This window comes from Doryrhamphus excisus, chromosome 1, assembly GCF_030265055.1.
Source record: "Doryrhamphus excisus isolate RoL2022-K1 chromosome 1, RoL_Dexc_1.0, whole genome shotgun sequence".
NCBI lineage: Eukaryota > Metazoa > Chordata > Actinopteri > Syngnathiformes > Syngnathidae > Doryrhamphus > Doryrhamphus excisus.
Genome location: NC_080466.1, coordinates 18855391 through 18883357, shown reverse-complemented (window position 1 = coordinate 18883357; position 27967 = coordinate 18855391). Strand labels below are relative to the sequence as shown.

The 27967-nt window shown below is 40.8% G+C and overlaps 2 protein-coding genes across 18 annotated transcripts in view; one reads left to right on the top strand and one right to left on the bottom strand.

Moving 5' to 3' along the window:
• bnc2 (basonuclin zinc finger protein 2) overlaps positions 1–919 on the bottom strand; it is a 178692-nt gene extending 177773 nt beyond the window's left edge. For all 5 annotated transcript variants that reach the window (XM_058066792.1, XM_058066809.1, XM_058066817.1 and 2 more), the window contains exon 1: positions 440–919. In XM_058066792.1, the coding sequence (XP_057922775.1) occupies positions 440–457 (18 nt within the window). In that variant the 5' untranslated portion in view covers positions 458–919. The remainder of the gene's footprint in view (positions 1–439) is intronic.
• cntln (centlein, centrosomal protein) overlaps positions 1–27967 on the top strand; it is a 377543-nt gene that overhangs the window by 249429 nt on the left and 100147 nt on the right. For 7 of the 13 annotated variants that reach the window (XR_009129018.1, XR_009129017.1, XR_009129019.1 and 4 more), the window contains exons 1-8: positions 8177–8561; positions 11491–11579; positions 14455–14539; positions 16718–16852; positions 17940–18119; positions 18889–19022; positions 19570–19732; positions 21666–21896. Coding sequence is in view for 10 of the 13 variants with exons in the window: in XM_058066867.1 (XP_057922850.1) it covers positions 8481–8561; positions 11491–11579; positions 14455–14539; positions 16718–16852; positions 17940–18119; positions 18889–19022; positions 19570–19732; positions 21666–21896 (1098 nt within the window). In the remaining 3 variants the exon portion in view is untranslated. Of the gene's footprint in view, positions 1–8176; positions 8562–8721; positions 8763–9453; positions 9494–11219; positions 11409–11490; positions 11580–14454; positions 14540–16717; positions 16853–17939; positions 18120–18888; positions 19023–19569; positions 19733–21665; positions 21897–27967 lie in introns of those variants that run through there. The other 6 variants (XM_058066919.1, XM_058066901.1, XM_058066911.1 and 3 more) reach the window with 4 other exon arrangements.

The following is a 27967-nucleotide window of genomic DNA, read 5'->3' as shown; positions in this document are numbered from 1 at the left end:
TTGGTACTATAAAACAGCATCATCACCTTCCAGACTAAAATCTGACTAAAAAGTGTTAAAGATATCTGCCGTAAAGCTCCTTTAAAGTCCCTCTATGATGTTATGCATTAGTATAAAGTTGTTTAAAAATATCCAAAGTTCAATAAAAAGTGAATTATATGCAATGAAATTGTAGAACTGTCACAGTTTCTGTTAAAAAGTTACTTTTTGAGTTTGTGTTTAATTAAGTGCAAGAGGTGAAGTGGCTACAAATTCAGTATGAGGCAAAACAAGCATTTCTTTCCTTTTCCTGGGTGTGTTTGATATTTTTAAACAACTGTCATTCATTATTACCATTTTGCAGGACATCATTACGCACAAAGCAAACCGCTGTGATCAATTCAAATGACAGAATAACATTTGTTCTAAATGATTAATTAGAAAAAAAACTCATATTTACCATGGCTGCATGTTGCATCTGACAGAACCCCGAGAACTCCTGGCACTTTTTTTTGCAAAACTTGTCTCCCTCCAAAAAAGTCTGCTTTCGCCCTCAAGCGGGGGACTCTGTTCCTCGCCGTGTGCTCCGTCAATCTCTCGGCGTTCGATTCTAAAACTTCTCTCTGCGTTTGTTGACACTTTTTGTGGTCGACGATTACAGATGATAATCACTCTTTTGGCTACGAGGGTCCTCGCTTCTTCTTCTTCTTCTGCTGCTGCTTCTTCTTCTTCTTCTCCTCCTGCAACCGCGTCAAAGCAGGTTTGGAAAGTCAGATTGGTGACGCGCAATCACGACGTCCCCTTCTTCTTTTCCCTCTAAATGAGTCAACAAGCTCAAACTGCCTGTCCTACCTTGAAGGAAAAACATACAAGGAAGAGAGAACGACAAACGCCTCCCTGATTACTTAGTCCCCCCCGGACGGTTCTCCGTCTGCACGCCGGTTTCGGGGCTTTGCAGAGAAGGTGTCTGCGTGCAGGCTCTCCGCTCCCGCACCAGTAGCCGTGGGCTGCGTTCACTTTCTCCTGGTTGATGACTTGATTGGTGTCATGAAGTGTGGCGTCTTTTTGCAATAACAAAAACCCATAAAAAACCTTTTGCGTCCAAATGTTAGGAACAGGTCGCATATGAAATTGATGCTTTACTGCCAATCAAAAGTCAGCATTGTTATTAGAATGTTATGACAATGGGAGACAACGCAATACAATAATACAATGTAATATGTAATTAAATAATGAAATTAGTTATTATATATATTATATCACTATTTATAACACACTATAGTTACTTTAAAAAACAAGTTTATTGATGGAAATTTCGTCTCTTTTAAGGGAGTCGGTTATTTTGGCTCCATTCACTAAAAAGAGCTAGTTCTTTCGGCTCCCAGGTGGCTCCTCAGGTTTTTTGTTGTCTTAAATTAATTTATTATCACAGTTTGAGTGTTGTGTAAAATGAGTTAATATTCATTCATTCTTTCATTTTGTACCGCTTTTCCTCACGAGGGTCGCAGGGGGTGCTGGAGCCTATCCCAGCTGTCTTCTGGCGAGAGGCGGGCTACACCCTGGACTGGTGGCCAGCCAATCACAGGGCACATATCAACAAACAAGCATTCACACTCACAATTTGGAGTCGCCAATTAACCTAGCATGTTTTTTGGAATGTGGGAGGAAACCGGAGTACCCGGAGAAAACCCACGCATGCACGGGGAGAACATGCAAACTCCACACAGAGATGGCCGAGGGTGGAATTGAACCCTGGTCTCCTAGCTGTGAGGTCTGCGTGCGAACCACTCAACTGCTGTGCCGCCCTGAGTTAAAAAAAATTCCAGCTCCTGTTGTTCATTTCAAAGAGCTGACACATCACGATTTTCTCCGGGTACTCCGGTTTCCTCCCACATTCCAAAAACATGCTAGGTTAATTGGTGACTCCAAATTGTCCATAGGTATGACTATGAGTGGGAATGGTTGTTTGTCTATATGTGCCCTGTGATTGGCTGGCCACCAGACCAGGGTGTACCCCACCTCTCAGCTGGGATAGGCTCAAGCATACCCCCGCTACCCTAGTGAGGATAAGCAGCATCAAAAATGGATGGATGGATGTATGGATAGTGCATGTAGGGTCACCAATCAATAAATGGGACAATCCAGTCTCTGAATGTTCTAAGCTCCTGTTTCCATTGCCAGTGTTTCCAACAGAAAACTTTTTAGATTTTGCAGAATATGCATTTATTCCAGCTATATTTCCTTTGATTTGTGCTTGCTGTCAAAACAGTCTGTTTTAATTCATTCTACCCACTCCAGGCGTGCCCACCCCGCTGTAACCAGTGGCCCCTCCTACGGCTGCAGGACAATTTTTCGACAAACACAGCCATCCCAAACTTCTTTCAGGACTCACTTCCAAATGCGTAAACCTCATTATCTGAAACTTTGGTATAATTTAACACGTGAATACAACATTACTATATTTAACTATATTTATAGGCTAGAAAAGTGGAAAAAGCATAATAGGTCCCCTTTAATACAGTTGCCCGGGTAATCAAGAATCAACTCCATTTACGCACCATTAAATTCAGATTTGTTTGTTTTGCTGTGTTTTAATAGGACATCCAAAACAATATGGTAGGGCAGTGATAGCCCTGCCCCTATAATTTAGATCAGATGAGACACACGTGCTTGTATCTAAGGTGCACAGTTGGCTGAATCCCAGGGTAATCCTTCCTCAAGTGCCCGGAAGCCCCGCTTGCATGTTTGTCAAGGGGTAAATAATAGATCTGAGATTAGACCTGTGTAGAATTGGTGGGCTGGTAACAAGCTACGGAGGTCCCACGCAATGCATATTCATAGCTTGGCCAAGGCCGTGGGAGAGTGAAGACCATATGCCTGTTAGTGTGAGGGCTTGCCTTGCTAATTAAATGAGATATTACATAGTCATATATGAGCCAAATGCCCTCTTGTATGTATATAATATTGTGTGTAAATATATACTGCGTATACAATCACTCGACTCAGCTTTAGGTACACTTGCACCATCCAATATAAAAAAATGCTGTGAGAAAATTATGATAATGCTCAGTTTTAACTGAAAAATAAGGCTTAACAGGAAAATCAGTAAGTATTTGGTGCTTTTGACTTATTTTAATAGCGAGGTAATTGGTTGCCACAGTATCTTAATACAGATGGCGAGTATGGTATGTGTTTATTTGTTGCCGTGACAACTCCCCACTGTTCATTACTCAAGCAGCAGCTCCTAAGTGATGATAATGATAATGAGCTATTGAACCTACCACCTCCTCCTGGGACATCAGACACTCTGAGGTTCTCCTCGTCATTACGTTACAGTCACTTGCTGTAGGAGCAGATACGGTATAGTAAAAAGGTCAATTAGGCCCAAGAACTCGTCATGGGTTTTTGCTGAAGGGGGCCCTTAAAGGCCCTCAAAGCAGCCTTTTTTTAATTCTTCTAAAACAAAAAAACGAAATGGGATCTGTAACCTATGCTGTTTAATTTTAAAAGTAACAAATCACTCAGAAAGACACTTGATAGAGTGCAGGCTTCCAACACGGTGGAAAGAACGGTTTAAAACAGCTGAATTCCCATGTATAAAAATTACAGTGTCAAGAAAACGACCAGTCCCCGCCTCTCGCCCGAAGTCAGGTGGGATAAGTCAATGACAACACCACTGAGCACAAACTGCAGTTATTAAATGAAACGTTTCATTATTAAGGGAGAACAAAATTCAGACCTACATGGCCCTGTTTTAAAAATTGATTGCGGTTCTAAAGACATTTCCAAAACTTTTGGACTACAGCGAACCACCACAGCGAGAGCCATTATCTACAAATCATGAAAACATGAAACAGTGGTGAACCTTCCCGGGAGTGTCCGGCCAACCAAAATTACCCCAAAAGCACAGCAACGACTCATCCAAAAGGTCACAAAAGACCCCACAACAACATCCGAAGACCCGCGGGTCTCACTTATTGCAGTTAAAGTCAGTATTCATGACTTTAAAAAAAAAATATGTAGCATGGTAGAGTTAATTTTGGTGATCCCCAAGAGAATGTCTGACGAGACAAAAGCTGAACCTTTTGGAAGATGTGTGTAATGCAATGTAATGCCTCATTTCAGAAAAAGGACATCATACCAAAAGTAAAATATGGTGGTGGTAGTGTGATGGTCTGGTATTGTTTTGCTGTTTCAGGACCTGGAAGACTTGCTGTGATAAATGGAACCATGAGTTATATATATTGTATGTATATACTGTATATACTACTAACATTGTTTGTAACAATTGGCTTTGAAGTTTTGGAGAAGCAAATCTAAGCACTCCATGGGTTTTGATTTGGCGGTACTGCAACATTTGGTGCTTTGTTCATCCAAATGCTGTTTTTCCAAAGATGCCAACCTTTACTTAGTGCGATCAATGTCCCACATCCTTGGTCTTTTCTCCACTACGCAGGGGAAATAAGTACTTAAACACAACCTCAACAGTGCAATTTAACCTTTTAGCAAGAAAAAGGACAGGATCCCAAGGGAAATAGTGGGATAGCTCGTTCCCATACCTGTTGGCAAAGTTTAGGGAGTGTGACATGCACGTATATATGCATGTTGCGCCTGAGGAGGTAAATCAATTACTTCTTTATGTAGTGTGGGACCAGTATGTCAACAAATGTCAAACAAAAGTCCCTAAGCTTGTGGTAAAGACATGACCAAAGGGTCTTATGAGAAAGTCGTCACATGCATCGTTTGTGGCAAGATAGTATTGTTGAAGGTCCTTATATTTTCAGTCGTCTGGAAAAAGTGTGGGGAAAGCTGCAGGGTAATCAATGGTGTCTTTGTAAGGTCTCGCAGTAAGTAGTATGAGGGTGGCTGCTAAGTCCTCCATGGGCATCAGCACATGCAAAAGCTTGCATCGCCTCACGTGGTAGCTGTAATATTATTTAATGGTATTCAACATGTGACATTTAACAAATTAATGCTACAAAGTGACTCATGTTCAAAGATCTAACTTCTTCCCACCCGGCGGGGCAGATGTTCTACTAAACACTCTTTTGAGTTTGACATCCCAACTGGCATTTGTACAAGCAAGTCTTCCTTTGGTACTTGTGGCTCTTAAGTGTCATCTACCGCAGTTCCCGGATTCCTTTTTCCCTCAGCATCAAAGCCTGGCCCCCCCACATTAATGCAGACAATATCCCCCGCGTACCTTGAGGCGGCAGGCGGAGATGTGCTTTTCACAACTCTCCACGGAGTGTCGTGTTGTGTGCCTCGCCTCTTCACTCCTCAGTCTGCCTGCACGTGTCGGCACTGTGAAGCTTGTCACTGGATTCTTTGGGGGGGATTTTTCATGCATGAGCATTTGCATGATCGCAGTCTTGGATCCTCTCTTCCATTCACTGGGAGATTAGATGCTTTTAAGGGACTCTGCTAAAGCGTGACAGGAGTGCATTGTCAATGCAAGAGAGCAGTTTTTCAAAGGGTACTGTACATTTTGGCAACAGTGCATCGGAATCAGTCATTCTATGGCATTTATAGGCAGACCTATCTTGGCAGACCTAGATCTATCTATCTATCTATCCATCCATCCATCCATCCATCCATCCACCCCACCCATCCAACAATCCATGCATCCATCCATCCATCCATCCATCATGGAACAAGATGTAACCTGAAAAGGGGTCCAATCGCCCCACATGAGTACGTATGTGATGATAACCATAGAAAAGGAAATGGAAATTTATATGACATAGAAACATAATATAAGAATACTTGCAATTAAATATCATTATCAATATATTGCGGGCTGCACGGCGGTCGAGTGGTTAGCACACAGACCTGTGAATTTCTATCTATATCTAATCTATCTATCTATCTATCTATCTATCTATCTATCTATCTATCTATCTATCTATCTATCTATCTATCTATCTATCCATCCATCCATCCATCCATCCATCCATCCATCCATCCATCCATCCATCCATCCATCCATCCATCCATCCATCCATCCATCCATCCATCCATCCATCCATCCATCCATCCATCCATCCATCCATCCATCCATCCATCCATCCATCCATCCATCCATCCATCCATCCATCCATCCATCCATCCATCCATCCATCCATCCAACCCCACCCATCCATCCATCCATCCATCATGTAACACGATGGAACCAGAAAAGGGGTCCAATCGCCCCACATGAGTACGTATATGATGATAACCATAGAACAGGAAATGGAAATTTATATGACATAGAAACACAATATAAGAATACTCGCAATTAAATATCATTATCAATATATTGCGGGCTGCATGGCGGACGAGTGGTTAGCATGCAGACCTCACAGGTAGGAGACCAGGGCTCAATTCCACCCTCGGCCATCTCTGTGTGGAGTTTGCATGTTCTCATGTTACATGTTTTCTACGTGTACTCCGATTTCCTCCCACATGCTAGGTTAAAAAAAACATGCTAGGTTAAGTGGCGACTCCAAATAAAAACCATGCTAGGTTAATTGGCGACCCTCGTGAGGAAAAGCGGTAGAACATGAATGAATGAATCAATGAATCAATATATTGCTTTACACTGCACTCATTAATTCCAGCAAAGGCCACTAGGTGACAGTACTGCTGTGCAACACCTGTTCAGGTGTCTTCAATGGGTGAGTAGTTTTACTTGAAGTTACTTTTATTATGCAGTGCTCAACTTCTCCATAGTACTTGTATTGCAGTTAAATATGTTAAAATGCTTCTTTGACTGTAATGATGGCAATGGTTTGACCCTGGAACAGATGAGGAAAATTAACTACTGACTACTGATCAAAATTAAGGGTGATTACATTATTTTTTTTGTTTTTTAGGGTGTTTTGTCAGCAGTTATAGATGTTACTGGACCTGACATAGCCCACACGCCAATCAAGACTTATATGCAGAGTTTGTTCGGCTTTCTGACACAAAAGTCCACTTTATGTGTATTGGCTGTCTATCTAAACACCCCTCCATTGCAGGGGTTGTTGATTGGTTTCTGGTTGACAGATGCGGCGGTGTGGCTGGAGGCTAGACTGGAGGAGACGGTATACTTTTTTTTTTTTACTGTACATTTCAGGAAGCACGTCACTGCTAATATGAATGATTACCCGCTTTTTTTTCTGTGCTTTAATCTGTCATTAGTCAGACTTGAAAGTGGGGAAGTACAAGGCGCTTGAGGAGTTAAAACATGGTATTTGTTGATGCAGTGTTCAGTAATACATCCTTGCTGTTGCATGATGGTGATTAAATTCCTGTGACCAGTAAGCAGAGGGGAGTATTTACAGAAACCATGTGTCAGTTTATGTGTCTGAACAAGGGAGCAGGCAGATGTCGCACATTATCTACCAATTTAGTGCCGCTAAAATGGTTTTGTGAATGAGCATCCTAATGAGAGGCTGTGTTGTTGGGTCAAGAAACAACCAGTTCGCGTGTGTGTGTGTGTGTGTGTGTGTGTGTGTGTGTGTGTGTGTGTGGCAGACGACATTTTCCTCTCAACCCTAACCTCACAACAGGCTTCGCTGCTTACTGTAAGTACATTAGCCATACAAGATGGAGTTGACCAGAAAGGCAGATGTCTAACCCATGTCCATGTTGATTTTTGTTGCTTTTATTCAGGCTCTCTATGTTGATGAATGATTCTGACATTACAATAAATTATTTCAAACATGTATATGCACATACATAGTGCAAGTATTTTTTTTTTTTAACCCTGCATCAATAATAGCTGTGAAAATGCAACTGGGACTATGAAAAGAACATTTATTTTCAAAATATGAATGGCAATTATATATGTATTATATTGTTTACATTATTGCAGAATAACATCTTGGTGAATATGATTAATATTTAGATTATTAAATAAATATATGTAGACACATGGATGGATGGATGATATTAAATACAATTTACAATAGCTGCATTTCACGGTCAAAACACACTTCTTAAGCATCATGGAAAACAGATGTTGTGATTTATTGTCGTGCAAACTACTAAATATATTATTTTAAATAATCTTCTAAAATATTTTGACACTGAAAATCAATAGATTATTAATAAAAGGCAAAATATCAGCGTCTGTATTGGCAGTAGTAGTCTACAATACATTACATTGAGTGCCGTATTTTGACTTCAGCTGCCGTAAAATGACGTGACCCCTAACGCACCACGGCAACAGCGGGCTTGTTTGAAATGAGGAAGCCATAAAAAAGCAAAAGCGTCTCTGCTGTTATTGACAACCATCATGTGCGGCGTTGTTGTACTAAAACAGACATTATAATGCCATTTGGATACGCGCTACTTTTGGAACATGTTGTTTCGTAGCTCTGACTTGACTAGGAACTTTACCCGCACCAGCAAAAGGAAGTAAACATTAATGGCTAACGCTAGCTAAGTTAGCTTGCAGCGGCGTCGCGTCTTTGCCTTGCCACTGTCCTTGCCTCATTATTGCGCGTTAAAGCGCACATCGAAAAGCCACAATGTCCTCCACGGACATCCCTCGTATGCTTGCACTGGAGGAGGAAGTGAGGAGTTTGTCAGAGGACCTGATGCAATGTCAGGTAAGTGGCCCAAAAAGTACACATCAGTGCTGATGATACAACATGTTTAGCTTGCTGGAGAACATTAAGAGCAGTTGCACTGTCACACCACTTTGTCCATTCAGTTAACTGCGAATGCACTGACTGAGCCGATTTGAGAAGATTGAGAAGATTCCTGTGGTGGTTGAGAGAGGAAGCATATGCATGCATACTCACCAGCAGGTGGTGTCTAATATCATGAACTCTTCCTCACTTTGCTTTACAATATCGTCTGTTTTTTTGGTAGAGGAAAGAAAAGAACAGAAAAAAACACTGTACAGCATTAAGTCATATAGTAGTGGTCAGGGGCTTCTATTTACTCAACTGTAAAGATGACCCTGGGCAACTGTTAATATAAAAATGTTAATTAGAAGCAAGGCAATAAAAATGCCAAAGCAATTAATATAATTTAGTCATCAGTGATTAATATTATAACCTTGGTGACATAATGGTACACCCCCTCCAGTGGCCTAGTCACAGTCCTGACATGAATCTGATTGGTGGCCAGCCAATCACAGGGCACATATAGACAAACAACCATTCACACTCACATTCATACCTATGGACAATTTGGAGTCGCCAATTAACCTAGCATGTTTTTGGAATGTGGGAGGAAGCCGGAGTACCCGTAGAAAACACACACATGCACATGCAAACTCCACACAGAGATGGCCGAGGGTGGAATTGAACCTTGGTCTCCTAGCTGTGAGGTCTGCGCGCTAACCACTTGTCCGCTAAATTAATAAATGATCGTTGTTTTGTGGTTAACTAGGGCGTATTTTTATTCATCTGACCACTAGGTGTCAGTAATTTTCCATTATTGAGACATGACATTAGATTACCGTCACACTGCAATGTAGTCAGCCATAGCATGTCCGACAGAGTGAAAAGATCTCCCATTCCGTGTGGAAGTGGTAAGGCTTCGTTGGCCTTCTTCCCCATTCTGTTTTAAACACATTCTTAAGTTTAAAATGGAGTAAATAAATTGGATGTTAACGAGTTAGTTCGCTAGCTTTTGCGAATGGTTAAAGCGATTGTTGTCTTTGTTGTCCCTGCAGTGATCCCATAGCCTGCACATTACGGTTGAGCAAAGTGGTGTAATAAACACTGCTGCGGCTGCTCTTAGGGAGGTTGATTAAACAAAAAATAGTGTTGAAGTTATTTCTTCAAACTATCTGTAAATGTACACATATTTGTTTTATTGGTATTGCATGTTATTACATCGGCCACTGTCATGATGTACTATTAAGTGAGCTGCCTTGGTGGTCTGGTCTTGAAGTACAACATCACAGCTTATTAATGTTATGTATCGTAGCATTTTAAATATTGCCATTTGAACACGAGTGATGTCTTAAGTCTGAAGTCAAGACGTACTCGGGGACCGTCATTAACTACAAAGGCACCCATCTGTCGGCCAGCAAGTGTTCCTACCAGACGGATGCTAATTTCATTAAAATGTGTGGCTGAATTCCAGCAGCTCTGCTCAGCATAGTATGTTTAGCCCATGGCGTTATAATGTCCAACATGGAAAATGAATAATTCATACGCCATCAAACGCACATGTTTAAGTGCACACTGATGAGGGTCCTGACCAAACGCTTGCCTGTCTGATGGCTAATGGCAGCTAAAGGCCTGGATGTGTGTTCAGGGTTGGGTGGGTGTTCATCAGGGGGTGGGGGGGGTCATCTTTTTAAACTTCTCTACGCAGCTTAACTTAACATTAGCTGCATTACATGCTGAATCTCTCGCACCACTTCCGTAGCTTGACATGTCCTTCCATGTTATATGTTCTTCTCATGGTCTCATCAAGGTCCGCTTCTGCCATTTTGCTAAATAATAGATTAGATACTTTTGAGGAGGGGGCCTTAAAACTCGTGTACTAATTGGAGACCCGCAGACTCCAGTGGGAGGGATGACTTTTATCTTGTGATGATGTGAACATAATTTATCAGATAATTTTATATCAAGTCGATTTGGTATAATTCCGTCTTTTAATGTCAGAAAATGTTTTTTTTTAAGATGTCCCTCATTAAACAGAATATAGCTTGAAAAGCCAGAGACAATTTGAATTGGAAATGTGTCAGGGGCTGGCCGAGTTGGTCGACTTGCAGATGACTCACTCGGTCATCAGTTTTGAGCTGTTTCTGAGCTACTTACTTTGGGGAAAAACAGATCTGGTGCCGAGCGCTTGATTAACGAAGAAACTGCTGCAGTGTTTTGATATGGATGCCAACCCTCCGTGGTCATAAATAGTTCATCATGACAAGTGTCAATGCTTGCTCCCCTTGAGTCGAAGGTCACGTCCCAGCCCCGTGCCTTCAGAGATGCTTACGACTGACGCTGGGCCCGATCAAAAATTATTTGGTACAAGACGGCTGCTTGAATTATTGATCAACCCCTCCCTTTTCTCCTCGTATGCTAATGTCATCAAGGATTCTTCTTCATTTTTGTTTTTCTGAGGGAGTGAAAGCTGACATGTTTTGCTGTGGTCCTTTTTTGGAGTTAATCCGAGAGAAAGTTTTAGCCCATTATCATGTTTGACCGTTATTGAATTTTACTGCGTATGTTGCGTTTTTACATGTTCGTAAATATATTCTTGTATATGCCCTTCATTGTTTCGCTGCACTGTTACAAGCTGAGTGAGACCAATCACAGCGGAGTGGGCGTGCCCGGAGGTATGTCATGGGAAGAAGAAATTAAAACAGATCGTTTTGGAAATACAACTTGAATAGGTGCAGATTCTGGAAGATCTAGAAAGCTTTCCGTACGGGTTATCACTCTATAGGAGTCCACAACTCAAGATAAAGGGCCGAAAATGAGCATAATAGGGTCTGATTTGATTGTGTAACATTCTCATTACCACAATTAAAAATGTTGTACTGTATGCTAACTGGTTTGCTGTTTCCCCCAGGCCGATAAAGACTTTGTGTGGTCCCTGTGGAAACGCCTGCAAGTAGCCAATCCAGACTTGACCCAAGCTGTGAGTTTGGTGGTTGAGCGGTGAGTCCTTGTATCTTTTCAGGTTGTTACCTCAGCTGTACATTGCTTCTTTTTTGCCCTTCTAGCGAGGTGAGATAAGTGTGAAAAGTCGCTCGGTGGACGTTAAGGCACCTTGGCCGCTCTACTGGGGTTATGACGGAATTTGGCGCAGATGCTGATTTAAGCCTCGGTTATCCTCTGCATCGCACTTCAGCGATGGAAACCTTTTTAATGAAAACACCCTTCCGCCGCTCCCATTGTGGGCCGTCTCAACACCACTGCCAACGCTCGTCTTTAACGGATAAATTGAGATTGAATATGACCTTTTTTCTAAGCCACCCCGAGATCAGTGGCATGGGAACTTTCAGAGAAGATAAAAAAATGTATGGTTTTCTTGTCAATTCCCATGTGTGCAGACCTAATCTAATATAGAAGGCTTCTGTCTTTGAACAGAAAGACACATGGACGGGACATTTTAACATGCAGACCCTTGGCTTGTCAAGTTGTTTTTTAAAACAATTTACCCCCGAAGAGAAGTAATTTACCTTGCAGCATATTGAAGTAATTGCCAGACTGTAAGAAAACAGGTCGCTGCGGCAAAGTGGAAACCAACTCGCCCAGAGCACAACTACAAATGTTCCAATAACGAGAACTCTGTTCTCATATGTCTCGTTTATTATACGATTTTATACGTTTGAGAAGAAAATTATTTTGTACAGTGACGGTTATAGAATGGCCCGTAAAAAGCGAGTTTGCAGAATCCAGTGCCCAAACAAAACATCCCAACATTGGTGATTAAGTCTCTGTGAAGAATGTATAGTGTTTTTTTTTAAGAGTTGGGACACTATAGACAGATTGTGGTCATGGAATCCTTTCATCGTCTTTATTAGGTGAGTTTGTGGGGGTGGTTATTTATTCACTGTGCCCACTGTGTATTGTCACTGTCTAAGCACTTATATGAAACACTTATATGCTAGGAATACGTTAAAAAGCCATAGCATTTCAGTATGTGGAATCAAACTATGGAAAGGATTGAGTAAGGACCTCAAACAATGCACAACGATGAGCCAATTCAAGAAACAATACAAGCAGTTGATGTTTGCTAAATACAAGGATGAAGAGTCTTGAACCAGTCATGATGTGCTATATATATCACTATATTGACACTTACTATGGTACCCATTATGTCATTGTATGGTCATATCACCTTGTACTTCGGTACGGGACAAAATATAATAATAAAACAATAAAACAAACTTAAACTGTATTATGGAAAGCAGGAAGTGAACAAATGTAACAGTTAGTGATTGTAAAAGTACCAGATGGAAGGGTAGGATTTAATAAGATTTGCTTCTTCCTACTCCTTTTGGACATGTGGAACTGTGAACTGATTATGTGATGCACTCAATTGTAATCTGATGCATGTTCAAATGAAATAAAACCATTATCATTACCATAAACAAAAAGTGTCAGAGCTTTGATAAAGAAGGTGAGAATTCCAGAAAGAACTTGAAGGTATTACAATAGGATTGTAGTTTAAAGGTTCCTAGTTAATGCAGGTTGCAGAGGAAAGGGTTAAAAGAGACAATCCAGCAAGTGAGGCCAGTTTTGTGTCGTGATTGTACCTGTTTTTGCCTATTGCAAAGTGTCCATAGTGAGTGTGGAGGAGTGAAATGAGTGGTTCAAAACCAACCAAGTGCTTTAGTTTGGACCACATAACCATTAAGTTGGCGTCAAATTGGAGAGGAAAAATAAACGTGAGAGAGAAAGTGCTCTTCGGTACCAGTGCCTGCTATTCCTTCCCTTTCCACAACCTCTCCAGTTAGTTTAAAGCCTCACAGGAAACCCATCAAAGTGTGCTGGTCCACAGAGACAGCCGTGTTGAACATCCACCCTGAGATCACATGTGTACTGTATCACCTGATGCACAGGAGGATATTGACATGGTAATTGTGTCGACTCCAGTCAAGCGCAGGTTTGCCCATTGGGAGAACTGTGTTCATCCCCCACCTTCTTTGCCCCTCTTGTGGATTTTTGCGGGGAAGTGGTGAGCACAGCCCCCGACGCACGAGGAGATGTAGCAAGGGCAGCGCGTTCCATCTCCTCCAGAGACCCCTGATACTTATTTCAGTGTCTGTCAGGGGAGATGGCTGATCAGAAGAGGCAAAGACGGGAGAGAAGGCCTTGAAGATGGGAGGTGTTGCAGGAGTGAGCGATGAGTATGAGGAGGAGGAGGAGGAGGAGGGTGGTGGGGCCCTGGTGGCCTCGAGCAGTTGAAACAAACAGGTCCCCAATTGCTGCTCTGTTTTTGTCTCCCTAAAAGTTCACACGATAAATAGATGTGCCTGGAGCTGAAAGAAAGTTCACTCTGTGCCGTGTACACTTTCTTTTTCATCTGTGTTTACAATACAAAGGACAACAGGGACATTAATCATGGTCCCTGTTTATGGATTTTAAGATTTAGAGCAGAAAGGGAGGCTTACATCGAGTGTTACAGTGTAACACATCCCCATTTAGCTTTATAATCATTAGAAAAATGGTCAATAACTTACAGGCAATTGCGACGTCTTGTCTGTGTCCCTGCAAAGACACTTGATGACGGGACTTTAAAGTTTCTTGAGCTTAAAAACCTTACGGTTACAATGGGGGGTTTTGTAGAGTCTATTGAATGTGAGAGAAATTTCAAGTCAACACGACTTATACTTTGAAGTGTCATAACAGTGACACCGTGTGGTGTATTTGTTAGTAAAGTAATAGCAAAGACTACATAGTAGGGGTTCATCTTTGGACACATTTTTACCATTTTTGTGTGCAGTGGTTCAGGAATAGAAGATTTTTTTTTCCACAAATCGATGTGTCGTAATTCGTATTATCATCATACTGTCCTGTCTTCTAGTGAGAAGCACAAAGCTGAGATGAAGGACAGGAAGGTGCTGCAGATCCTCCAAACCAAGGACGACAAGATACAGGATCTGGAGGAGGTACTGTGCAGTTTAGAATCTCAATCTGTGTGTTGACAAGAGCAGCAACATCACATTTTCCATGAGGAGAGTTAATAGTTTTATAGCTTCTTTTTTTTAAATTACTTTTTTCATGTTCATTTTTGTTTAAATGATTTATAATAAAGTAAAACTTTAACAATCTTGTAGCATATATATACTATATATATAAATTATATATATAAATTACAATTATATATATATATATATATATAAATGTATGTATTTTTTATAATATAAATATGATACATATACAATTATATATTATATATATAGTATAATATTAAATATTTTAAAATATTTTAATATATATATATAATATATATAATAATAATACTTTAACAACCTTGTAGCACATATATATATATATATAAACTTTTTATATACATAAATTATAATTATATATATATATATATATATAAAATATATATTTTTTATAATATAAATATAATATATATAATTATATCTTATATATATGTTTATAATATAATATTAAACATTTTAAAAATATTAATATATATATATATTATATAATAACAATAATAATAATACAATATATAAAAAATATATATAATTTTTTTTTTACCATACCAGTAATGTTAAATCTTCAAGTTCTTTCCTTTCTGGGCCTCAAGAACGCCCAATAAGTTGAGCATTCAAATTGTTCTCACCCACCTCATTATCAACGTTTGAATTTATTTTCCGCTCCTCAAGTATGAATCCCTATTAAAGCCGCCCCCTCCCCACTGCTCTTAGCATGGCGATCTGGAAGTAACGAGGGCCGTCTAAATCCACTAGCTGAATGGATCAGACCCATTTACCCCATCGTGGCAATTAATTGCATCCCAGAGCTCCCCGTCTTATTTGAGACAAGTGTGTGCGCACCCGCAGGAGGTTGTGGATCATAAGGTAGTTGTGAAGACAGCGGCCGTAAGGTGTGCACCAAAAATCCACAATTAGGCTGTCATCAAAAGGGGTGTCGCTTTCATCAGGTCATTAAACATGATCAAAATGTCAAGATGTTGACGAGAATGTCAAATTTGTGCCATGTATTGTATACAGTGTGCATCAGACATAAGATGCAATGTCAAGCCAAGTAAAATCCTGATCTTATCAAGATTGGCCATTTAGCAGCAACCCCAGAGTCAGCCTTCAATTTGTTCAGCTTTCAACAACTATTTTTCCCACCCCAGTTCAGGTAAAGAAACGCTCAGGAATTACCGTATTTTCTGGACTAGAAGTCGCACAAGGCCAAAAATGCATAATTAAGTCGGAAAAAACATACATAAGTTGCACTGGAGTCGCAGTTTTTGTGGGTAATTTGTTTTACAAACTACTTGACAAAAACAGACATTGGAAGGCAAGTTCTAACAACAAAAGAATAGAAAACAGGCTGAATAGGTGTAAGATATGCTCACAATGGTTATTAGCTACACAAAAAATAACAGAAACAGAAAAGGTGTCCAGTGTTTATGTAACATAAAAAAATTTTCATTTATAAGTTGCTCTGGAGTATAAGTCGCAGGAACAGCCAACCTATGAAAAAAAGTGCGACTTATAGTCCGGAAAATACGGTAGGTGGCCCTGATTTTTAGTGAGATCTTAGACTTGTGCTTAAATCTGCCCCATTTAATAGGACTTAATAGAAAATGGATGCATGGATGGATGTGAATGTAGCTTCTCATTACAACTCCGAGCAGTAGGTGGCGTTACAAATCTTCTAAACACACCTATATGCACGTGGGCTGCCAGAGAATAAGACGAGGTCGCTGGAGGGATCGGTGTTAACTTAGCGAGTATTCTCTCTCACAGCATCCATTACTGCAACCGTCCACCACATGTAGATTTCAGTCCTGTGGGAAACTTCTGATGTCTAATAATGACTGAATTTTCCCTCAAAATGTTGTTTTTTTTGCCCTGCGACATTTGTGGTATTCTAATTTTGATGCACCGCAGTATTTGTAACATTGAAAATCCTAAAAGTATTCAAATATAATATAATTGAAAATGACCTCTTTTTAGCTAAGAAGTGCCTCGATTGTTTTTTTTTTTAATGATTTACCTGCTGACAAATGTTTTAGCCTTGGCAAAGGCCGCTTTTTCTCCCCCTCCAAGGTATAAATGCTTCATTTGACTTGTGTCTTTTATGGTCTTGGACAGCAAGTGTCAAGGAAGCAGCAAGAGATAAACAAGCTGCTCCAGAGACGGATGGCCACCGACGACGAGGGTTCTTTAATGAAGAACGAGCTAGAAGCTGTGCGTCAACAGCTGCTCCGCACGAGCTCGGAACTTCAGGTCGGTGTAACAAATCGTCTCTTGTGACTCTCCGCCATGGCACTGAATGCGACAAGTCTCTTGCAGCTTTATGCGTTTTTTTTTTTTTTAAAGAGGGTAGTGAATTGTCTTTCTCTGGATTTTGTCTCGCCCTCAGAGAATACCTAACAGCTGGAAAGAGAGCGAGAGAAAGAAAAGCAGGTTGTTAACTTGCAGATAAATACTTAATGACTTACTAGTGGAGTAGTGACAGCATGTTATGGTGCGGCCTCCCCCATAATTATGATCGGATGGGGGTCCCGGCTATGATTAATTGAAAAAGGAGCGGTCCTCCGACAGTCTCATGGCGAGAAGTGTTGGGGGACGGCATCAAAAGGTGGAGTCTTAACAGACGTTGCAGCGAAGCAGCATGCTCATCAGAAGCATTGTCATTAAAGCCGACACTCCTGCACCTCTGCCTGCGTGAGACCGGCTCTGGCAGCGTGACTCCGCCCACTCAGCAACCACAAGTCTGGACCTTCAGCACAGGTGACCTTGTCTCACGCAGGCATCCACCATAATAAAATTGGAAACAAAAATATCAAAGCCCTGCCGAATTTTTTCTCAACCCCATGTGTTACTTCTCATTTATGGATCCCGTCGACTTCATCAGGCGCCTACCAAAAAGCTGGGAACATTTTGAGCAATGTGAAAGGGGGTTATAGACACTGAAAAAGATACATTTTTACTAATTCATTCAATTTCACAATAGTTTCTTGATCCGCTGTGAGGAAAATTCACAAGGGATGGTTTAATCCTGTTTGGAATGTTCTGAACTCTTGTTTTCATTCAAATGTGCTATTGAGAGTATTTGAGACTCAAACAACAGCGCCCCTGTTGGTTGTAGCCAAGCATTGCACTCCATTTTGCCTGAATTGCCATAAAAAGTCAATCGGTTAATTTTTTGGTCATGCTGAGACTATATAATGAATCTGGTCAATCACATCAAGACAAGGGAAGACAAAAGCACCTCAACTTTGTATGTTTTTCCCCTCACTATTGTTTTTTTGGCCCGCATGACCCCCTCTCTCTGTCTTCTCCTGACACACACACACCTCCCCTCATCTAGGAATTGAAGACGCAGTGTAGGAGGAAAGAGGAGGCGGCGCAGCAAGTGGTCCGGGCTCTCGAGGAGGAGAAAGAGGGATTAACGTCCCGCTGTGTCGCCCTGCAAGCTGACCTGGAGGAGAGAGAGAGGCAGGCCAGTGACCATCGTGACCAGAGGGAGGCTGCCCAGGCCAGAGTCAAGGTTTGAAGAACGCAAGCAAACACACACACACGCACACCACACCGTCCTTGTCCTCCATTGGGCCTCCCTTTCTTTTGCACACCTTGACATCTGTGACCCCCTCACTCCTTTTCCTTTCACACCTAAATAAAACACATCGCTGCAGCAAAACAAATTATAAAGACCGTATGTCTGACATATCCTCCAACACTGAGGAACTGTGCTCCAGTGTAAAGTTATTTGGTGTTGGCTCCATTCATTCTTAAATGCTTTGTGTGTCAGCGGCCCATTAGTTCAATGTCTTGGCTGCAATTATGGCTATCTATTATTGCTAGTATTCTTCCAAGGATGATCCCATTAGATTTTAGTGACTACTTAAACAATGATAAAAATGAATGAATTCAATGAATACATTCTTGTCAACTTTTTTCTTGCAATATTTCATGGTAAATTGGGTTTCTTAACTTAATTGTACAAAAATTGTGCCCTTTTTCCCTTGCATGAATCAAGATTTTTTTCTCATGAAAGAACAACTTTATTCTTTTTTTTTGGATGATCATCTCACAATTCCGTTTATTTATGCCAAATTACAATTAAACTAATTACTAAACTAATTAAACTATGCAAAACTGAATTGTACTATGTGTACTATTGTTCCATTGTAAATTGTGTGCATGTTCAAATAAAATGAATCCATCACCAAATCACATTTAACATGCTTTTTCTTTGGATAATGTAGTGCTTATTTACCATTTTAATTACTCTATTTTCTGCATTAACTGTGCATCAGGATTTAGAGGAAGAATCGGGCCGAGTTCTGCAGGAGGTATCCAGGTTGCAGAACCATAGTAGTACTTTGGCAGCTCGTGTCTCCATCAAAGAACAGGAGGTGGCAACAAAAGAGGATCAGCTCCATAAACTTGGGTGAGTATTTACACTCTTGTAAGAAATACTAGTAAACACTAGTTAACAATTTGGTGTAAAGGTGTTGTTTAAACGAAGTTGCGTGTATGTGGATCACCGTAAGTACACTGCTTTCAATGCTCAGGCTTGAGGAAGACACCAATATTTCCAACCCTGACTCACCTAAAGCCACTTGGTAAGCCCTGCATAGTAGATGCGCTTTAAAGGAAGGAGAAAAGGGAAACTGCAGGCTTTAGATAAGCTTTAGTCGATATGATTTAAAAAAAAGTCTGGGAACGGTACGCACCTTAGAGGTAATCGCAAGTTTTTTTTCTTTTTTTTTTAAACTACCTTACTCCTTTAATGGCCAAGCCGCTCTGATGTGTCAGTCACATTCTGGCTTGTGAAGGGATCGCCAGGTTTAAGCTCAGTGATTAAAGATGGCTCCACGCGTTCGAGGAGCACTTTAAGATTGTAATTCCACGGGAACTCTGGGAATTGAGCTGTATTATCGTCACTGTATTGTACAGTAATTAATTTGCGTGCGAATCGGTTGTCTTGTGTGCAGCTGCGAGTTGGCAGAAGTGCAGACGTTGTATAAACGGAGCACAGAGCACACGGCGGCGCAAAGCCATCTGATCAAGCAACTGGAGGGACTCAACATGGACACGCAGAGAGTGCTGAGGAACCAGGAAGAGGCGCATACTGCTGACAACACCTCCTGTCAGAGGGTACATAATGTACACATACACATGCACCCACCCTCCTAACAAATGTATGTATTTACAGTGTTTGCCCGCTTCCTTATTTCTCACTTTTGTCACACTTAAATATTGTCCGGCCATCTGTTTGTGACCTTAAGTTGAAACCAACTTGGATTCTGCAGCAGGACAATAATCCAAAACACTCCAGCAAGTCCACATCTGAATGGCTGTAAAAGAACCAAATGAAGACTTTGGAGTGGCCTACTCCAAGTCCTGACCTGAATCCCATTGAAATGCTGTGGCATTACCTTAAAAAAGGTCTTCATTAGGGGTGTGTTTTGGCAAGAATCTGGCGATACGATATGTATCACGATACGATATATTATGATACTGTTAACAAGGCGATATTTTTTGTGTTTTTCTTGTAGTTAAAGGTTATTTCCTGGAAAAAACTGAATTACACCAGCAATATGCACTTACTAAACACATTTTTATTGCATTAGAACAGTATGTTATGTTGTATCACAAACTTTTCTCTGTAAAAACTGTAAAAATGTAGCATTTGGATAAATAAAGCTTTAACATCCAGCTTTAAATTTACAAAAACCCCATAAAAAAACAAATTTAATTAAATTATTAAATTAATTAATTAGACATTAATTAAACATTAATTAAATTATGTCTCAAGATCCTGCTCAAATATTCACATTCTATTAGCTGTGAAAAAAAGCAGACTATACAGTCCCTGACTTATCCACCATCAGAACAGTATTTTTGTGGAACAAAGTAACTAACATCAGTAAAAAGTCCGTTTAGGATGCTTGAAATAACCATTATTTAACAAAATAGTGATATCAATTTGAAAAACCTGCAATATCACAGTAGTACTTTTGTAGCAATGCTTGCTAGCAGCAGGTCCTCATGGTGTCTCGCTAAGTAGACTCGCAGATTTGTCGTGTTTCCCAAATAGTTTATTCGGGCACGACACATTTTACAAACAGCATGGGTTTTTGTCAATTTCTGCACACCCTACTTTGTGTAGAAATCCAAAATGTGTCCACACTTCAGCCTTGTACGCCGCAGGGGCCGCTATTATGTGCTGGTATTCTGCCATGTTGAACTGTGTTTATGTGTGTGTTATGTGTCCTTGCCTAATTGACTACATAAGTGCTGCCACCTAACGATCGGAGGTTTAAATTAAAATCAGAAATGAACCTTTGCCGTATCTGCACTTGAATAAATACCATATACATTCTATGATAAATGCCTAAAAATATCCATATCATACTTTTTAATATCGATACAGTATAGTGGAACAAAGTATTGCGTTATATCGCCAAAACAATATTTTCTTACACCCCTAGTCTTCATACTGGAAAAGCCTCCAATGTAGATAGATAGATAGATAGACTCCCTTTATTGCCATTGCACAAAAACACAGTAGTGAAATTGCCAACGAAATGTCGTTGCCTGGCTCCCATATAATAACAGACACAAAAGAAGATAAGTAATAATAAATAATAATAATAATGTGGAGAATAAATAGATAGAATAGACACCAAATATGAACAACATAATGTAAAGTGCAGCGTGAACAGTAAATTGCCCAAATAATTTAAATAATTTCAATAAATAATAATAATGTAAGACTGAATGACAACAATTCTTCAAAGATGAGTTGGCCAAAATTCATTGCAAGTTATCAACAAGAGTGGCCTAATCGGTTATTAGGTTTGGGGGCAAATTATTCTGTTCCAGGGTCAAACTGTTTCCATCATCAAACCTTGCATTTACTGTACAGGCAATATTTCAAGTAACAATGAAAACTGGCATACGAGGGTAAAAGTTAATCCCTCGTGATGCAAAATGTAAAAAAACACACTGCCTTAACTTTGCAATGGCGGGTATTCTGAAATGACCTGTTCACTTACTTATTCCTTTCCATGTATGTTTTTGACAGCTGTACAGCGAGTTGAGTCAGTGCTACCAGAACCTAATGTCAAGCGAGGCCAAGCTCCGCCAGAGCCACCAGGAGCTGAGCAGCCAGCTGTCTCAGAAAGAACAGCAGATACTGCAACTCCAGGCCCAGCTACAACAGCGTGAACATCAGGATGAGGAGCAACTTCCACCACAGCCACAGGCCCTGCAGACAGCAATATACACCTCGACCATCAGGCAAACCAACTTAAAAGTGAGCATCAATTTCATTTTTCATTGTATCACGTTGCCAAGTGACTGCAGGTCCTCCGGCTGCATGCTAGTCGCATAGAGGAGACTCATTACACTAGAAGAAATCTTACCAACGTCTTTTGCAGGAGCTGATTAAATTTTTGCAACCTCGGCAGACTCTTTCTTGTTCAGTTTTGACTTCTCAGTAATAACCGACGGCGGCGGCGCCGGCGCCCCCGGACTGTCACAGATATCAGCTCCAAATGTTAAGTGAGATGCAATCGCCCTGCACCGCTTAACCCCCGTTAATTTAACCGGAGCTGATGTATAAATGGATCATTTAGCCGGTAATTAATTACAGTACTGACTGTGGTGGTTCCCCTAGTAATTAATATAGCATTTAGAGGAGAGGCTTTTTAGCATGAATACTTGTGCACATGGGATACTTTTGTGTTTTAATACATTTGCAATATTTAAGATCATATGTTTTCACTTCTTCCTATTAATATGAAGCTGTGTGTATTTAACCCGTCTATCTGCTTTTCCAAGTATTTTCTTTCCTAAACTTACATTCCCACTGACACAAAAGTAAACAAATAAACAGATCTGCCATCCCAAAGTGTAACACTCAGTCAGGAGGGCTTTCTGTTACCCCGCTCTGCAATTTGACTGACTGACTGGCTGCGTACGCACGCGTGAAAAGCACCGAATTAAAGGTGTGCGTATTTGAGCGCGTAATTGCAAATTCCGTAACAACTTCCTCCCGAACACCTGTTAAATTCTAATGCAGCCGCTTGTGCTGGGGGAGATTTAGATTTTAAATTTAAATGTTTGGCTGGAAGTTGCCAGTCGGAGGTGATCAAAGTGCTGATCTCCACGGGAGCACAGCGCTCATTTGAATACAGACTGCTTTGAATGCCCAACTCTGCCCGCAGTGTTTCTTTTGTAATAATTATCAGCGAGCATGTGGGTAAAGTACAGGGAATACAAGAGGAGGGTGGGTGAGAGGAAAAGCATCCATTGTGAGTTAGACATCCATGCTCTCTCATGTTTTAGGTACATAGGTAGGTCTTAATTGTCTTTAGTTCAGAGCATCTCTCTTTCTGCACTCTGCTGTTTGAGAGACGGAGAGGAGGACCCATGGTGTAATTTGTAGACGGTCCCTGGCCTGTACATGCTCTTGATACCAGCTATCATCATATTGTTGTATACTAGGGGTGTAGCGGTACGCCTGAATCACGATTCAGCATGTACCTTGTTTGTAAGGTCACGCTTTGGTTTATGTTGGGTACAGTAAAGCTTTGCTTTTGTGTAAACATCTTTATTGACTTTTGTAACTAAACAAAGATTTTTTTTTTTTTTTATAGAGAAGTGCAACAGTTTTAACAGTGTGACGTCCGACCTCAATGAGTGAATTTCGGCAAAGTAGGAACCTGTTTACAAACTTCTACATACAGTTTAACATTACTGGAGAGAGGCCTGTCACGATAATGTAGATATTGATTTATCGATCATTCATTCATTTTCTACCGCTTATCCTCACGAGGGTCGCGGGGGTGCTGAAGCCTAGCTGTTTTCGGGCAAGAGGCAGGGTACACCCTGGACCGGTTGCCAGCCAATCACAGGGCACATATAGACAAACAACCATTCACACTCACATTCATACCTATGGACAATTTGGAGTCGCCAATTAACCTAGCATGTTTTTGGAATGTGGGAGGAAACCGGAGTACCCGGAGAAAACCCACGCATGCACGGGGAGAACATGCAAACTCCACACAGAGATGGCCGAGGGTGGGATTGAACTATTAATCGAACAGTAAAAAAAAAAAAAAAAAATAACAGGTCAGTAATTATGAGCCCTCGATAAATTGACATAAGTGTATGTGCCTCCGCTCCATCTTTCTATTAGATAGATGGATGGATAGATAGATAGATAGATAGATAGACTTCCTTTATTGTCATTGCTCAATAACACAGCAGTGAAATTGCCAACAAAATGTCGTCGCCTGGCCCCCGTATAATAATAAATAATAATAATGTGGAAAATAAATAGATGACATCAAATATGAACAACAATGTACAGCGTAAACAGTAAATTGCACAAATAATTTAAATAATTTTGAATAAATAATAATAATTTAAAGTTATTAAGTCGTATATTATGCAGTTTAGGGAGCAGACTGTTAGGACAAAGGCACACTGGGACTGTGACATTCGTATTCAAAACCATCGCTTTTGTGTCTTCATTCATATTAACGTTTACATGCTAACTTGCTGCTAGTGCTAACTAACTAGTAACCCCACCGGCACGTACTGGGACAAAGAGGCTGAATGCCTGATGGTAGGGTTCATGTTTGTAGCTGGGCTCTACTCAGCTCCATGTCATGAAAGAAAGCATCAAAAGTAAGGTTAGCTCAAATGAAACTGCAGTATGCAAGGCTAACTTCAAAGTTACCCACCAACACTACAAAGACCTGTCTAACTTAAGTCAAAAAAAAAAAAAAAAAAAAAGAACCAACCAAACAAACACGTATGCAATCTGTAGACACTTGGTGCCGTCTGGCCCTTTAAATTTGACATTCGCCAACTTTGCACCTTCTTTAAAATCTGGTGACAAAAAAGGCGTAAAAGAAGGAGAGAGAAAAAGAGGAAAAAAGCAGCCACACCTGCTGCCGTTGACACTTAACTCATCAAATCAGAGTCAGAGAGAGGCCTGTATCTTACTGGGGTGTCATCACCTTTTTTTTTTTTTACCCCCACCTCCTCAGCGAGGTTGTGATGATTGCATTATAAGAAACCTGGCATCTGTGCGTGACCTTATTATATTACCGTGACTGGCGACGTAATCAACTTGAAGCAAAACAGCAGAAGAAGAAGTGGATGATAAATTATTAGTGAAGAAGATTTTGGTCATTTTTTCAATTAAATTGGCCTGTCAAAGTGGAGGGGACGGGGGGAGGGGGGGGGGGTGTTAGCTAAATTATCTGGAGCCTCAATGTGCTGCAGAGGCCATATTGGCGCATCTGTTTCAATTATTTATCAATTCCACACAGTCAAGACTGACATGTTTGTTGCTTAAAACGGCACACATGATAATACTCTCATCATGCAATAGAGGTTGATGTAGTACAATTACACTCTTCATGTGGATCCATGCATGTTTGCATGTCAGTATTATTAGTATATTGCACTGATTATATCATGAAAGTAATACACTGTTACTGAAAAATCAGATGTAGGCTGTTTTCTATTCAGTATAATTTAGAAAAAGGCTAAAGTCCAACTCCTTTTGATGTGTCATTATGTAGCCAAGAAAAAGTGTGACGATAACCATAGTAAAGGGCTATAAATCGATTGATACAATGAACAAAATCTAAGGTATTTAAATAAAATGTACCAAATAGACGCTAACATAAAACCACTATTATTATGCATAAGACAATATACATTATGAATTTCTGTAATACCTATAAAACGGCACCAGGCTGTTAGGTGTCTTCAAATTGTGAGTAGTTTTAGTTTATTTTCGTTTTGCATTACAGTGTATTAATTATTTAGTTTAGCTAAACAGTGAGCGTGAAGGAGAAACGAGCATGCAGGTGCAGCGAGAGCAAGACAGCAAGTAAGTAAGTGTGAGTCTAAGGAGGAATAAATGGGAGGGGGCGGGGGGAGACCGTCTTGGTAATTACCGAACACGATTAGGTTCTTGGGGGAACTTGTCTGGCACTCGCGGGCCTCGCTGGCGAGTGTGCAGCGGGCCCGACCATATGGAGAGAGGGCTTGCGATGGCATCCCCCCCCCAATCCCCCCAAAGCTCGTGACCCGTCTGCTGCCGAGCCCTGCAGCTGAATGCGGAATGAGACTTGCCAGGTCTAATGTTCTACACGTGCGCCATTTACGCCACAGAACAAATCTGATCACTGTTAATTACCGTGTGCCTGTAATCAGGACACACACACACACACATCTTCACAGAAGAGGTGATTAGCCCTGTTGTGGAAGCAAGTCGCTGCAAGGTTTTTTTTGCAGAACGTCTGTTAAAACAGATCACTCCTGTCATGAGTACGATCTTTCACAACGGTTTCTTAAAAACAGCAAAGCACTCTTGTCATAAAGAGGATCATTGATGGGTGTTTTTGCAATATGCCCATTAAAACAGCAGAGTACCCTCGTTAGTTGGAGGATCTTTGATTACCGTTTTTCAGTAGGTCTTTAAAAACAGCAAAGCACTCTTGTCATTTGGAGGATCTCTTACTGGCATTTTTTGCAATATGTCCGTTAAAATATCCGATCTCTCCAGTCATATATGGGATCTTTGATTGGCATTTTTTTACATTACACCTGCTTAAAACAAGTGGCATGCTCCAGTCATGTGGAGGATCTTTGATAATTTTCTCTCTGACAAACAAACTCCAGGCTCTTCCTGGTTGATGACGGGTCTGTGTTAACTTTGTGCTGTTAATTTGATGTTGTTCCTGCCTTAGTTTTACCCCTCCCCGGTCCGCTGGAGCTTTTTGGAGAACACATAGTGATACATGGGTCCAAAAACTTTGGGGGGGGGGGCACTCATATAGAGGATCTTTGACTGACATTTCTGCATTATTCTGTTTATTAAAACAGAGGACTCCTGACTACATTTTGCATTAGGTCCTTAAAAACAGCACAGTCCGGTCACATTTAGAATCTGTGACTGGTATTTTTGCAGTATGTTCGTTGAAACAACAAAATGCTCCTGTCATATGGAGGATCTATCCCTGCAGTTTTGCAGCAGAGCAAAGCTTTGACTACTGTCTTGCTGTAAGTCTCTAAAGACAGCAGAGCAATAGGTTGTGACAACAACCGACCACTGCTATTCTAAAGGGCTTTTGGATAGTTTTTGCAGGAGGTCCTTAAAAATTTAGTTTTGACGTCATTTGATGACTCTTAATTTAATTACAAAGTGGCTATAATCAGGCCATGCATGCTTACATAGAGTACATACAGTATAAACGCCATCACAATCACACATGCACATTGAGGAGGCGACTGACTCTGCTTTAGAAGCAAGGTGCCTGCAAGGTGCACGCCCCCCCACCAGGCTAAGGTGCACTTGGCATGCAAGAGGGATTCTTCAAAGAATAAGTGCGTGCATATATGTATGAGTGTGTGATAACTGGTGTGGAGAGGGACTTAGAAGAAGGACAGTGAGTGGAAGGTAAGCTGTGTATATGTTTGTGTGTGTGTGTGTGTGTGTGTGTGTGTGTGTGTGTGTGTGTGTGTGTGTAGCCCTGAGTCCTCCCACGCAGTCTGTTTGACCCCCAGCGCATATGTGCTTAAACAAGCGCCATGTATCCGAGGCGGCACATGGCTGTGCTTCGTTAATGAGGTGGGCTGTGCGAACGCTGAGGTTCTCATCTAATGAGAGCTGGCAAAAAAAAAAAAAAAAAAAAGAAGGCGCACCAGCGGAGGCCGTGTCATTAAGGACGTGGACGTGGCTCGGCTCCAGAGGCGCACCGCTGCTTGCGTTGTTGACAACGCTATTTATTTACTCAGCCCACACACAAGTAGCATATTCATTGGGCCTTCCTTAAGCTGCACAATGATGCAGATGAGGAGTAAGAACGTGGAGGATAAATGTCAGAGTGTATTAAATTTTTAAACATGCTCCAGGAGACATTCTGACAGGAAGGCTAAAAGAGTGCTAACACCGGAGCAGATGGTAAACTGCTGAAGGGAGCTGCTGGAGTCCAAACAAGCACAAAAAAAAACAAGATTGTGCTTTTGATTAAAAACAGAAATGTCACAGATGTTACAAAGTGCGTCTCGGTATTAAAGACGCATCTTTATTTGATGCTAGCTATTAATGATGATCAAAGGAAGACCTAAGTCAAGCTGTGATTTTGTTGCACTTTAATTGTGCATCCGAAGCGTGATTTGTATCATGTACACAGTGGAACCCGAAAAGTCAAACACAACCTGTTCCCATGGGATTATAAATGGAAATATAAATTATCTGTTCCAGGGGTAAACTGTTTAAAAAGAAGCAATAATGATGAAAAAACAATAAAAACTTTAAATAACAGGTGAAAAGTGGATGGATTAGTGAAATAA